Source organism: Sorghum bicolor, chromosome 10, assembly GCF_000003195.3.
Source record: "Sorghum bicolor cultivar BTx623 chromosome 10, Sorghum_bicolor_NCBIv3, whole genome shotgun sequence".
NCBI classification, from domain to species: Eukaryota; Viridiplantae; Streptophyta; class Magnoliopsida; order Poales; family Poaceae; genus Sorghum; species Sorghum bicolor.
Window position 1 is genome coordinate 1479905 of NC_012879.2, and position 15541 is coordinate 1495445.

General features: G+C 38.2%; 2 protein-coding genes across 2 annotated transcripts; both read left to right on the plus strand.

Annotated features, from left to right (window-relative positions):
• LOC8069043 (nucleolar protein 10) lies at positions 2233-10185 on the plus strand. Its single transcript, XM_002436348.2, has 16 exons — positions 2233-2546; positions 2655-2753; positions 2852-2943; positions 3364-3464; positions 3789-3879; positions 4170-4228; positions 4316-4439; positions 4517-4585; positions 5751-5803; positions 6227-6335; positions 7261-7431; positions 7520-7678; positions 8001-8093; positions 8171-8347; positions 8796-8986; positions 9330-10185. Exons 1-16 carry the CDS (start codon positions 2405-2407, stop codon positions 9727-9729), a joined length of 2130 nt encoding a protein of 709 aa, XP_002436393.1. The 5' UTR covers positions 2233-2404; the 3' UTR covers positions 9730-10185.
• LOC8069044 (39S ribosomal protein L47, mitochondrial) lies at positions 11186-14554 on the plus strand. Its single transcript, XM_002436349.2, has 4 exons — positions 11186-11334; positions 11413-11611; positions 13259-13416; positions 14225-14554. Exons 2-4 carry the CDS (start codon positions 11437-11439, stop codon positions 14330-14332), a joined length of 441 nt encoding a protein of 146 aa, XP_002436394.1. The 5' UTR covers positions 11186-11334; positions 11413-11436; the 3' UTR covers positions 14333-14554.

Sequence of the window (15541 nt, forward strand, 5' to 3'; positions counted from 1 at the left end):
ATCAGGATTCTATCTCGAGGTCTCACTAAGAACACTCCCAATGCTACAAACTATATGTAGTTTCTATACGTATTAATTTTTATAGACACTATATATAGAAACTATGGTCCTAATGGATAGTTTCTATAGAATATTTTTTTATCCAATCACATTTATTCTCTCTCCATTCTTAACCAATCATATCACTTCATGTCTTGGACTTTGTGTAGACATGGTTTCTAGCTTACACCCAGTTTCTATAATTTTTGCTCTCTCTCTTCAATAACTCTCTTGCCACATCAGCAAAATGCTTAGATGGCATTATAATTAATGTCTATAAAAACCATGATAGTTTCTGCATTGAGAGTGCTCTTAGTGTTCAAAAATTTTCAAGATTTTCAGTCATATTAAATCTTTAAACGTATACAAGAAGCATTGAATATAGATAAAAATATAATTAATTGCACAGTTTATAATTTGCAACACAAATTTTTTTGAGTCTGGTTAGTCTACAATTAGAGAATAATTATCAAATATAAACGAAAATATTATAGTAGCTAAACCTAACTTTTTTCGCCAATTTAAAAAAGCAGGGTAAAAGGATCTGCCGGATCAGTGGAAAAACTCGAGCAATACTGCACCGCCCTTGACTCTTGCTTGTTCTAGATTCTTACCTCCTGCACATCACGTCTCTCTCTGTCAAGTTAAGCACAAATCTCTTTTTTTTTTGGTCTTGTTTAGTTCGTGAAAAGATTTAGCTTTAGCTACTGTAGCATTTTTATTTGTATTTATTAATTATTATTATCTAATTATATACTAACTAAATTTAAAAGATTTGTCTCACAAATTATAGATAAACTACACAATTAGTTATTTTTATCTATATTTAATACTTTATAAATATATCTAAAGATTTAATGTGATTTAGAATCTTAAAAATTTTAGAAACTAAACAAAGCCTCACTGTTAGTATTTTCCCCGGTACCGGAATGAAGAACATCAACAGACGTTTTTATTGCACCGACCACTGCAGCTGGTCGACCGTGACGCCATCTGCAGGCGCATCTGAGCGGCGATGCTTCCGCTTCGCTGACCTCGACGCAGTCGTGCCAATTTTCCGGCCGGTATTTGGAATCCGCGCGTTCAGCGGCATCTCTGCCAACAGTCGAATTTTTTTTTATTTTCTGCAACGGCTTATCAGCTAAATATATTTCTTATTTTCTACAATGACTTATCAGCTAAATAAATAAAGTGGCGCTTCGCACTATTATTTTCACCTACTGCAGCCTGCACTCGGTGATAGGCCATATTTGGTTCCCCAAGTAAAAATTGTAAGGTGCCACATCGAATATATTGGAAGAATATCAGAAGGAGTTTGGAAACTACGAGACGAATTTATTAATATTAAGCTTAATTAATTTGTTATTAGCACACGTGGGTTACTGAGTTATTATGACTAATCATGATTTACAATCAAACTGTACAATTAGTTTTTTCGTTTACATTTCATGCTATATACATGTGTCCAAAGATTTGTAAGGATGAGTGAAAAGTTTTTGGGTGGAGAACTAAATAAGGTCTTAGAAAACTCCATTTTAAAAAATTCTAAAGCTGTGCACAACCATAGTGCATATCTATAGATGTATGCTATCATAAAATTTGAGATTCAAACTTCATCTACAAAAAAAATCGTACAAAAAGAATGAATTTCAGCTGCATAGACACTAGAAGACATTTTTTTTTGAGAATTTATCTATCTTCTGGTGCATATATGCACCCAGAATTTGTCATTCTCCGCAGGATGTTTTATAAAATGAATTTGAATCTCAAATTTTATGATAATATATTACATCTATAGATGCACATGCACTAGGAACATGTCATTTTACATTTTTCGAAAACTCCTATATATACACTGAGAAGGTGGTTTTGCATCTTGTATTTTTCCTCACCTCCTGGCGAGCTTGTTGAGTATGTGACCGTGAAGGACCACATTGGGTGCCTGGAGGCTGCTCACGATCACGAGCCTATCCATCCATCCATGCATTGAAGATGGTCACGAGCTCACAAGCTGTTCAGGTCCTCATGGGCCTGGCCCACGACCAACCAGCAACTTGAAGTTGAAGGACGAGGCCCAACCACTACAGATGATTATCCAACGGCCGGAAACCCCCAATCCAACGGCTGCGAGAGCGTCCGTCGCGCCGCCGCCGCCCCCCTGAGTCCTGTCCGTTGCACAAGCACAAGGGCAGGCAGTCTCCTCTCTCTACTGCGCGCGCAACCAGCGCCTGGACAGCCGCCGACTCCGACCCCCTCCAAATTCCTTAAACCCTAGCAGCAGCAGCAGCTCCCACTGCCACCGCTACGGCGCCGTCGACGACGAGGGGGAGCGCGGAGTAGAGGGGCTCCGGCGACCGCGTCAGAGATGGCAGCGAGCCACAGCCACGGCGCGGGGACGCTCAAGTCCACCGCCATCAACGGGGTCAAGCTCTACTCGCTCACCGGCAGCCGCTACGTCGCCCCCTGGGTAGTCGCCAAGAAGAAGCGCGCCCTCCGTAAGGACAAAGGTACCTACCTCCGGAACCCACCCGCCGGCGTTCACCTTTTTCTCTGTGTGGAGAATGGAGATGTTAGGGGTAGCAATGAGGGGAAACTTCGCTGTTTTTTGGCTGTAGAGTATCAGCGGAGGTTGGATTTGATCCATGACCTGAGGTTCGAGACCGCCACCACTAAGATCAAGCTGACGCCCGATGACCAGTACGTGATCGCCTCAGGTGTGTTAACTATTAAGCTTGACATGCCTATGTTTAGCTTAATTTACGTGCTACTGAGTGGCAGTGCGGCATGTTTATATATCTGTCTTATGTGCTAGGTATTTACCCCCCGCAAGTTAAAGTCTATGAGTTGAAGGAGTTGTCGATGAAGTTCGAGCGGCACTTGATCTCAGAAATTGTAACTTTCCAGGTACTCTTGTTGAACCTCATTTCCAGGCACATAAGTTTTAGCTTTTAAGTAATTGTTGATAAAGTTCGAGGTGCATTCTTTTTATGCACCTGATCACTAGTCTGGACTTCTATACATAATAGAGGGTGGTTTTAGCTTTCCCCATATGCAGTAGAAGTAACTGTGAGATGGCAGAGAACACACATGGGTTGTTTATCTAGTGCTAGGCGAGTTAGTATTTTATTATTAGTTAAAATCATTGCTGTTTACGTTTCCTCAAGCAATATGGGTCTTATTACCAGTCGAAGAAGATTCACTGCTCAAATCATCCTAATAATATATGCTTATGAAAATGTCAACAATTTGTTTCTTACCTTTTGTTACCAACTAGAGCTGCTCTAGTATTTTCTATCTAACAAGCTTGATTGTTTGTTTCTTCAGATCCTTGGTGATGACTATTCAAAACTTGCGTTTTTGTGTGCTGATCGTTCTGTAAATTTGCACGCCAAGTATGGAAGCCATTATAGCTTGAGAATTCCAAGGTTAGCATCTCTACTATAGCATACTTTTATGTCTCAATGATCGTGTATTTCTAGTTTAAGAAGTGTGGTGTGCCTGAGGTAGTAACCTCAACTTCTCACCTCTGTGGATTAGGGAAATATAAGGTTGTTTCGCATTATAAAATATCCTGTAGTAGTTTAACACATAGTGTATTTGATCTCAGATTCTCAGTCTAACAGAGAAGTTCATTTTTTTATGATAACAATTAGTAGGGATTTAGGGAATCGTTTCAAAGGTTGTAAAAACATTGCTTATCCAAATATCTATCTTACATATTGTTAATCCCCATAATGATTCATTGACAGAATGGGAAGGGACATGGCCTACGATTGTTGGTCCTGCGACTTGCTATGTGCTGCTTCATCACCAGATCTGTACAGGATCAACTTAGAGCAGGTCTAATTTCAGTGCTTTATTAGTCGTACAGATATGAATAGTTTGTTTATCTTTTCTTAGTCATCAGCAAAGCATCATATTTACGCTTTTATTTGACACCTAGTACAGAATCAAAGATCCACATGTAACATAAGCACATAAGCATATTATTTTGAAATGGTGTTCCACTTAGCTATGTTACATATGCTTGATGTGATTTTGGTGGTATCAATTCTGGTTGTGAATTGCATTATACGCCATATTCCTTCTGTTGGTTTATTGAATTCACTCCCCCCCAATCACTTGTGCAGGGACGATTCCTTGCTTCTCTTTCCTCCCAATCACCAGCAATAAATGCGGTTACGCGAAGGTAATAATTTTTATTAACCTACATGGCTTTCTAGTGGCTAGATAATCAAGTATTGTTAACTCCCAAAATTAATTGCTGTGTTCCCAGTAAGATCCATGGACTTGTTGCTTGTGGCGGTGAGGATGGTGCGGTTGAGTGCTTTGATATGAGGAAAAAAACTTCTGTTGGCAGAATTAATATTCCAGCTGTTTCTTCTGAAGATTATTATCAGGTTCATGTTTTACTTTGACAGCAAATTACTATGCTGATGCTTGAGTTTGTAACTGCCTCTCATGTTTAAAACTGCAGGAGGTCACGTCTTTGCAATTTGATGAAGATCAGGGATACCTTATGGCAGTGGGAACCAGTACAGGAAAGGTATATGTTGTCAATAGCTGTTTTCCTGCTTGATTTTCGCTGCTCTCTCTCTCAATGTGCCTAGTTATTTTTTTATTTCCCCTACTACCATGACAGAAACTAAGAACCAGGTGTCAGTGTTTTGCATTTACGCTTTTTCTATCCTGACAACAATTTAACCCGTTTTGCTCCATTTATGCCTCTGTTTTCTGCTTTAGTTCTATGTAAATTAGCATTGTGATAGCTAATTGCCTACTTTGTTTGACCTTTGTAACTTCAAATAAAATTATGCCATGATAATTGTGCCATTACACTATTACAGGCTATTGCATGTTTGACCTTTATGTTCTTTCTGAAGTGTGCTTCTTGATGTTGTCACCTGCAAAGTTGGATAATATAACTTCATCTGTATTGTATTAATAGCTTTTTCTTAAGGAGCAAAATGGGGAAAATGGCATCATGCATTCCTCCTTTGTTCTATTCACCTTTTGTTGTTACTAGTTGTTCAGACAGTGGGGTCTTGTGTGGACCTTACGTGATATCTGCCTAGGCCATCCTACTTGTGCTCAACCCAACATAGAATTGGGAAGTTTGTCTTAATGACAGTTTTTTGAACTCTCAAATAATTGACCTTATTTACTCAGCATAATCTATCTTACCTTTTTTCCTCTAACATGCAGAAGACCTGCATGTCATTGCATTAAGAGAGAAGGCCAAATAGCGAAGTACAACGACCTTACATGACCACAATGATCAGAAAAACCACCTTGCATGACCATGCAAGACCAGAACAATGATACGTGACCTTACAACTAAAACAACAACCTTACGTGACCAAAGCAACCACTAAAAGATGTCTTAAAGACTTAAACAGCCTTATGCAACCAACATGATGCAAGGCAACAAATGACAACGACCAGCCACAAACCATCAAGGGATCCAGATCCCAACCGGTTTTGAGGAAACTATTTTTACATTAAGCAAAACTCTACGGGGAAGTTCCACTTCCCATTTCTTCAGTTTGGCTATTGTACTTAACAGTGGTGTGCTGTATGCTAATCTAGTGGTGTTTATAGATATTTTTTAAACTAATGAAACATGACAGCTATCCCTTAAAAATTGCTATATTAATTTCATGAATTTTTTAGGTCTCAGTATGCTTCAACAATTTTGTGATTTTCTGCAGATATCAATATATGATTTACGCATGTCTTCTCCTCTGCGAGTTAAGGATCACATGTAAGTCCTGTGTTTCTTCTTATGAAGAAAGGGTTTTCATTTGTTCATCATTATCAAAAGTTAGTTCGAGCCATTGGACCATTTCTATATGAACCTTCTGAAGGAATTCTCTCACTAGATGAGTAAATGGGTTTTTCTTACTCTATTCCCACCTGCAAACAGGGCCTTACCTTTTCTAATTTCCCCATCCTAATATCATGTCATTTCACCCACATTCCATCCGTTTTGTTCAAATAAATTAACAGAAATAACTGCTGCAATAAGTTTTTTGAATGTCTATGTTTTTATTAATGAGTCTTGAAAGAATAAGCTGTAAACAGTGGGGCCATATCTCTATTACGTTTGAAATGCAATCAATAGTTGAATACTTCTTGAGTTACATATTGTACCATTCGCTGAGCATGCTGTTATCATCTGTTTCAGGTATGGTAGCCCAATATTGAATATCAAGTGGCACCAGACACTTAATTCTACTGAACCTAAACTGATCACTGCTGATAAGCACATAGTGAGAGTCTGGGATCCTAATACAGTGAGTTCTTTCCTTTCCATTTTGTTAAAATGTTTTCTTCATTATTATTCATGGTGTGTTTTGACACTTCCATATTGGGTTTGATATGGATTTAAAGCAAACTCTAGTTTAAGACATACTGATATTTTATGATTCATTGGATGTTTGCTTGCTTGCCATTCTTGAAGTCAAACATGGCTGTTGTTATACCTTAAATGGCTTTGACCTAGTTTTTATTATGATGTAGTCTGAATGTATCATTAATTGTTACTGTAACATTGATATCGGAAGCAGATTAGGGAATTTATTTGCCCTTGTTTCACTTTTTCGGAAGCATATAGTTGCATACTTGCATGGCACTTTTAACCCAGGTACCTCCCAATCCCAACACAGCAAATTCTTAGGGAATATGGGAGCTATCAGTTTTACCAAATTATCTGTGGTTCCAGGCGATCTATGAGGAATATGTTTCTCATGGCACTAAAATTTATTCCATTTTTTATAACACTTATCAAATTTGATAGTTTGGAATATTTGTTTTATAAATGAACTAACGTGACCCTTTTTTTGCAACACTGCGATAGTAAAACTGAAATGACTGTTTTTGGTCTTCATACCTGCTTGACTCTTGCTCTGAACCCAGTTCAAGGACTTAGGAGCTGAATGCTTTAGTAGGCAAACCAAATAATGTGATTTATTAGAAATTAGCCAAGCGATGCTTGAAAAAGTGTATGTCTTTTCGAACCGTAATTTGCAATGCTATTTTAAAGAACATAACAATACTCTCATCAGGCTGCCATAGTCCATTATAAAGCTGTATAATTTCTTAACTTTTTATTTCTTTGGTGAAACTCATTCCTTTATATCTTTCCAATTTCAATATGCATTTCCATTATTTGAAGTTCTTTGTTGGATGTTGCCATGATGCCCTCAATCTTTTCTTCAGGGAAATAACATGACTAGCATTGAACCAGATGGTGGTGCTATAAACGATGTCTGCATCTTCCGGAATAGTGGTTTAATGCTATTAGCTCTGGACAATAGCCAGATACCTGCCCACTTCATTCCTGCACTTGGCCCTGCTCCAAAGTGGTGCTCACATCTTGATAACCTAACTGTGCGTGAAACTGCTTCAGTTGCTTTCTAGTAGTTGATCTAGTAATCCTCAAGTGAACATTTCATCATTTGCCTTGCTCCATTTATAGGAGGAGATGGAAGAGAAACCAGATACAACACTGTTTGATGAGTACAAGTTCTTGACTAAAGAAGAGATGGAGCGACTGAACCTTACTCAATACATTGGCAGTAGTGCTGTAAGAGCATATTTACATGGATTTGTCGTACGTTATGAACTATACAAGAAGGTAAAATTGGCTTCTTTTACACATTTACATATGATTTACGAGAGTTTCTTTAGAATGTTTAGCCATTTATCTTGTGCTGGACATATTTTCCTCTATTATGCTTAGCAATTCTTTTAGTTACAACTAGATGTTTGATTTCCTGAAATTAAGGCACTTCCCTTTGTTGACATACTAGATTGTTCTTTGTAAATTAGATCTTTGTTAGGCATCTACTCTATAAATGATCTCTATTTTGGACTGGTTCTATTATTTTTCTGTATGGTCGGATGGGTTAAAGAAAAGACATGAAATGGTATTTACCAGGATGTCTATTTCTTTGCAGCAACGGGCAGAAGTTGCTCCTGTTGAGTACGAGACAATTAAAGAAGAGATCAAGAAAAAGAAAATAGAAGCTCAGAGAAAATCTCGTATAACGGTATGTTTTCACCTGCCTACCTGTGGTACAGGCTCTATATTACAAACCTGATGAACTTTCATTTTTTCCTCGTGCAGCAAGTCGTCAAAATACCGAAGGTTAACAGGCATATTATGGACAGTATAATGGAAGATGAAATGGATCTTGATGCGGAGAATGTTGATAAATCAAGTATTAAGAAGAAGAAAAGAAAACTAGAACTCAATAAGGCGATTTTGCATGATGAACGGTTCAAACCAATGTTTGAGGATAAGGTGTGGAGTTTTACTGGTTGTTTTTCAGTACTGCTATTAGATTGCAGTCTTGCAGATGGATTTGTACTGTCCATGTTGGTAGTGGTATATAAAAAGAAATCACAGTATATCTCAATCAATTTATCCTGATTTTTACCTGATCTTATGCTTGTGCAATGCTGCTGCTGTTTATTTTAGCATGTGAAACTTTGTGTACACATTCTTGCTAATGTCACTGATGTGTGCTGTACAGCTTTTGTTCATGATCCACTCTTGTGCATGAGAAACTGAATGTGGAGAATTTCAGCTGTAATTTAACCATTTGCTGCATCTAACCTCTTACTGTGGCCACCACTCCAGCTTGAATCTTATCCTACTTGTGCTATTTAATCTTCTATCATATTGTAAGCTAATCAGTACTATTTTTTTTATGATACTTGATTTCTGATCCGATTGATCTTATGGGCAGGATTTTGAAATTGATGAAGAATCAAAAGAATATCTTGCACTTCATCCTCAAGCAGCTACAAAGGAGCCTCACCTAGTTGAAGAACATTTTGATAGTGTTAGTGAGGATGATCAACAATCTGATGGTAATGCATCTGATGCTTCAGCGGAATCTGACAGTGATGATGGCATTCATAATTCAAAGCGTATAAGGTGAGATCTTGCTTCATTTTGGTTATAACTTGAACTGTGCATTTTCGATTTTGGAATTTTGCCATGTTGTCTATGGTACTAGAAGGTGCCATTTTTATTCAAAATTGAATCATTTATTGTATATTCAGTGCATATTTCTGATTCTTAAGGAAAGTTAACTTACATTGAACAATTATTAACTTCTAGAAAAAAAAATGCAATTCTCATTTACAGAGTCTTTTGTTCAGTCTCGTGCTGACCTATCACATTTCTAAATTAAGTAGCTATACTATTCTGACTGATTTGATGTACATTCTATTCTATTGGTACATCGGAGATGTCCTTACTGCTTTATTTGTTTCAGGTTATATGAGGTCAAGGATGAACACCATGCTGAAGCATTTGTGAATAGTGTCTCTTTATCTAACGAGGAGGCTGTTCCCCTTGGGGATAGGATAGCTGCCTTGGAAAGGAAACAGAACTCGAAAGCACTTGATGCGGTCAAGTATGGGCCTGGTGGCTCACGGGAGATTTCATTTATCTCTAAAAGCCGAAGAAGGCACAAGGAAGAATCGTCTAGCGACGATGAACCCAAGGGTGTCAAAAAGAGAGGTGTACAGCCCCTGGGTTTGAAGCAGGGAAAAGCCGAGTTCTATATGTTTGGTGGAAATCGTGGCCGAGGGAGAGGCGGTGGTGGCCGAGGGAGAGGCGGTCGAGGAAGAGGTGGAGGGAGGGGTAGGGGCAGGGGCAGGGGCAGAGGATGAAAGGCTACCACATTGAACCCGTTCCTGCCTTTGCAGGGTTTTGGCAAACTTTAAAGATGGGGACATTTCCCTGGGAATACATTTAACTGGACAAAAGCTCCAGGATGTCGTAATCCATTGCAAGAGTGATGCCAATGGGATGGATCCTGAACATAGGACGAGTAGAAAGTGTGTTCCTTCACAACATACTAGGCAAGAGCTAGAGTAGCGAGGATGATTGCTCCAAAATTTTTGGGGAGAGAAATTTGTTAGATAATATCATATCTCCTATGGTCTATCTGGTATTCTTGTAACAGATTGTTGCCTCAAAAAGTAGAGACGCCATGGCGACCTTGCTGTGTATTCTAAATTGTTGCTTTGGCAAAAGTTTGCTGGATGTCTCTGGGGATGATAAAACATTTTTGTAGGAGGGAACAACCTGGCATTTTGATTTTTAAGTACTGAAAGCTCTCCAAAGCCGTGATTAGTACATCATAAATAGCATCATCGTTTATGTCTATAAATTGTTTTTCTAAGAAAATATATTTTATAATTAATTAATCTAATGGTATGTATTTAACATCATAAATACAAATACTTTTTATATGAATTTCATCGAACTTACAATTGTTTGAATCCTTGAAAGCAAGAATTATTTTTATTGAGATGGATGGAGTAATGGATCGTTGCTCAATGTTGTCGCTATTGTTATTGGTTAGTACTATTCACTTATACCTTGTTTTTTTTAGATTTTGCTATTGTAGCACTTTCGTTTGTTTGTGATAAATATTACTCAATCATAGACTAACTAGAATTAAAAGATTTGTCTCATGATTTACAACTAAACTGTGTAATTATTTTTTGTTTTCGTCTATATTTAATATTTCATACATATGCCATAAGATTCGATGTGACGGGAAATCTTGAAAACTTTTGGTTTTTGGAGTGAACTAAACAAGGCCTGAGGTGATCCGAAAAGTTTTTGGATTTTGACACTGTAGCACTTTCGTTTTTATTTGATAAACATTATTTAATCATGGAGTAACTAGGTTTAAAAGATTCATCTCGTGATTTACAGATAAATTGTGTAATTAGTTTTTGTTTTTATTTATATTTAATGCTCTATGCATATGCCGCAAGATTTGATGTGACGAGAATTTTGAAAAGTTTTCTGTTTTTGGGTGAATTAGGAACTACTTTGCTCCACGTTTTTCAGCTCACTCCACGTTTTTTAGTCAAACGGTTTTAGCTCTAATCACTTAGTTCGAGAAAAAAAGATGGAGTTGTGAGAGCACCTAAAAATATTTTACAAACTTCAGTTTTTTGTAGAGTTATGAGAACAACTAAAAAAGTATTTTATAAACTTCAATTTTTTGTGGAACTACTCCATGGTGAAGTTTACTGACACTCGCCGACACCCCCCAAACTTTTAACTATGGTTTGTTGACCTGGGAAGCGGCCGGTGGGCCTGATCGAGAAGCCTAGCAGAGGGGAAGAGAGTGGGTCCACACTGTCAGTCCCTACTCGAGTAGCGAAAACCCTCTCGCAGTCGCATGTCGCATCTCATCTAAACCCTTCTCATCCCCCACCTCTCCCGCGGATCGCCTGCCGCCGCCGCCGCTGCCGGTAATTCTCTCTCCTTCCCGTCCTCGAATCGGATTCTTCCGGTGCGCGGATTCCCTGATCCGATCCGTTGTGCTGCAGGACGCCGCCACCGCCGCCGCCGTGATGCTGTCCCTGTCGAGGGCGCTAGGGAGGCGGCTCTTCTCATCCGCCGCCGCCGCCGCTTCAGAGTCCGCCGCCGCCGCGTCGACGTCTGCGGTGAGGAAGGCGCAGAACCCGCTCGAGGAGTTCTTCGAGGTCGAGCGGAGCACCGAGGAGGACAAGCCCCCTCCCCACTACGGTATCCATTCTCCCCCACTCTCTCCCTCGCGCGGCGGAAGGTTTGGAGTGTTCGTTGATTACTAGTGTTGGTGTGGCTAGCGCAGATGGTCGACAAAGCCAACCCATTGAGGCCTTGTTCGGTGAATAGAGGGGGATTTTGATCTGTATCCTGTTGATTTAAGTGCACTATTGCCCTTGACGTGAATTCGAATTGGCCAATGCTTACTCATTTGCATCTGCCCTAGTCTATAAGTATGCCAGTAGGTTCTTTGGGATTCTAACATTGCTGTGTACCTGGCTGACATTCGGGGGGGTGTTTAGGTGCCCATAAAATGCAAAATGCTTACTAATTGCCTTGTTTACTTCCCAAATTTTTTGCAAAATTGCTACAGTATCTCTTTCGTTTGTATGTGACAAATATTGTCCAATCATAGACTAGGCTCAAAAGATTCGTCTCGTCAATTTTGACCAAACTGTGTAATTAGTTTTTATTTTCATTTATATTTAATACTCCATGCATACGTCTAAAGATTCGATGTGATGGGGAATCTGAAAAGTTTTGCAAATTTTTTGGGGAACTAAGGGCCTGTTTAGATTGGAGATGAAAAATTTTTGGATGTCACATCGGATATGTCGGAAGGATGTCGTGAGGGGTTTTTAGAAACTAATAAAAAAACAAATTACATAGCTCGTCTGGAAACTGCAAGACAAATCTATTAAGTATAATTAATCTGTCATTAGCACATGTGGGTTACTGTAGCACTTAAGGCTAATCATGGACTAACTAGGCTTAAAAGATTCGTCTCGCGATTTTCAACCAAACTGTGTAATTAGTTTATTTTTTATCTATATTTAATATTTAATGCATGTGTTCAAAGATTCGATGGGATGGATGAAAAAATTTTGGCCTGGGAACTAAACAGGGCCTAAACAAGGTGAAATGATGGAATGCAAAATGCCAAAATTTTCAGGGTTATGTTTAGTTCCATCCAAAATGCAGAATTTATTGCCCTCATGAGGTCCTCTTGAGACTCTTTTGGGTTTTTTTTGGCCTCTTGAGGCCAAAATCCAAAATGGAGAATAACCACCTTTTTGCCAAAAATTTTGCATGATGTTTAGTTCCATTATGCAAAATGATGGACCAAAACCCAAAATATTTTGGAATAGAAGGGGAACTAAACACCCCCGCGATACCTGAATCACTAATTGTAGGTCGCTGTATACTTGGCTGGCAGTTATATCTGAATCATTAGTTGTATGCCACATGCGAGTTCTGATTAGGGCTGTCCATGTGCTTCTGTTTATTCCTTTATAAAACTAGACATAACTGAAGATTGTGTTTTGTGAGGGACTTACAAAGCTTATGTACTGGCAAATGGGTTTTGTTTGCTCTGGTGTCAATTATGGGCTGTTGTTGCTTGTTTCCTTGTTAACCTTAGGATATGCGCATGTAATCGAGAGGGATTCTTTGGTTGCAGTGCTGAAATGTTTGTACCCACTCGCCTTCGTACTGTAAATACTACTCATGTAACTGTTGACAGGTTGTCTTTTCTTATGGCCTTTTCATAGATTTAGATACTTTGCACTGTTGTTTCGACATATTTTTGTCTGAACACTGCTTCTCTACAAACCTTACTGTTCCCCTTTTCTTTGTATCGATTGTTAGGTCGCAGTTGGAAGGCTTCTGAATTGCGCTTAAAATCTTGGGATGATCTTCAGAAGCTGTGGTATGTTCTCCTAAAGGAAAAGAACATGCTAATGACACAGCGTCAGATGCTGCACTCAGAGAACATGCGGTTTCCAAATCCAGAGCGAATTTCCAAGGTATCTGAATGCCAACAATAGTAACAGCACAGTATTTGCTTTCTGCAGAATCATTTTGATGTCATGTCTAATAATAGTTAAAGAAGCTTTGATTTCATCAAATAACTATGGCATGCTTTGTAAGATGATAGGTTGTTTGTTATGTTGGTGTGAAGCCATGCCATTACAATTCTTCTGCATATCAAAAGTTTTTCCTTACATTGAAATATTTTTTTTCACTTTTCCTGGCTCTGCCTTGGTATTTGTTTGCTCACTGTCACTGTTTACATTTGGGATTTCATTTTCATGAGTTTCCTAGTTATTACTGATTTATTGTCCTTGTATAATTGTAAATATAGCATACTAAACACTTATTTTCCTATTGATCTTGTCTAAAGCACAATCCAATACATTTGACTAAACTAAGTGGGTTCTCTTTATATTTTGTATGTTAGTGAATAGTATTCTTAAATCTGGTGCCTGACAACTGAACCATGTAACCAATGTAATCCACAAGTAAAGTTCATGTGTTAAAAGACAATGGCTCATAATAACTAACAATAGTATCCTGTTCCCAGCATATACAGATAGAGTTGAGAATTAAATTTTGTTTTGGGAACACGAGAATTATTAAAAACAAATATCAGAAGCAACGGCAACACGTGCAAGGTGACCTCACCATGCAAAATAATTATCACCATGCAAAACAAATATCTTGTTGATGCGCTCTGCATTTCTCATCATTGTATGTCCAGCATATGTTTTTTCCATGCTATTTATTTTTCTACATCTGATACTTGACATTTTTTTTTGTTTTAAATAATTTCAGGTAAAAAAATCAATGTGCCGGATAAAACATGTCTTGACTGAGAGGGCTATAGCCGAGCCTGATCCAAGGAGATCTTCGGAAATGAAGCGGATGATAAACGCCCTGTGATTCACTCATATGCATTCCCGTGGGACTAGCGTGATAAAGGATGAGTGGCAGTTAGAGAAAGATTTGCTTGCTTCTGTTGTATCTTTATCAGAAGACGTGTAAGACCTAATCTTTTAGATACCCATGATATATGCTCGCAAAAAAATTATTGACATTAACATATTCGATCCAATAATTGACCCTTGAGCTTTTTTGCAATCTGATTTGCGATTTGGTCCTTAATTTGGTTCAGTTCAACTGCTCGTTTTGAGCAGCAGTGCTGGAATTTTGTACCTGCAACTATGCAAGGCGTTTAGTGAGTCCACATTCTTCTGTCTTTTTGTAAAAGTGGTTTGGTTAAACCAAAACTACTTTAAGTTGTTCATAACAAAATGATGTGTGGTTGTGGTGGCTACATACAAAAAACCAGTGGAAACATTTCCCGTGCTACAAACCTTACTATGCACTAATCCAAACATGTAAATATTTCTTGTGTGCTACAAACCTTACTAAGCTCTATTCCAAACATGCAAAGGTCAGGGAACTAGAAGTTTGGGGATAATATTTTTTATATTCCATTTTAAAAACATGCAAACAAGAACTAGCTAGTACGTTTTGAGGTTTTAGCTTTACTGTATCGATAGAGCTGATGTTATTATACTTGCACTTATCAATAATTTTTTGTTCTCTTCATGCTTATGTTACTTATAGTCATGCTAGTTGTGTTGCTCATAGTATGACATGGTCAGTTCTTGCAACACAGTTTGATTGAAGTTTCTATCACATGCTCTTCTTACTTATGATCATGCTATGCAACCACGTTGCTCATGAGATTGTATTACACTCAAGAACCGGTGCAACTAATGTTAGTCTGAAATTTTGATCATTGGCTCAAATATATATCTTGATATCTTGGTAGCATCGTGAGCTTATGAGATGCAACTCAGCCTTACACATCCATATTGAATTAGCATTTCATTATTTTTTATAACCAAACTTCGTATGCATGAGGGTATGAGATTTTAGAGGAGAATTGATGTGGCAAATTGGTAGGGAGGCTGAGATTTGAATAGTATGGTAATAACATTAGTCAATCCATCATGGTTGCTCCTTTTGTCAATTGTAAAGGTTATTTGGTTAACAAAGATAACCAGTGGGTTATTTTTTCAATTATAAATGTTTTTTGGTTACCAAAGATAACAAGTGAGTGGGTATTAAGGATTATTTTCT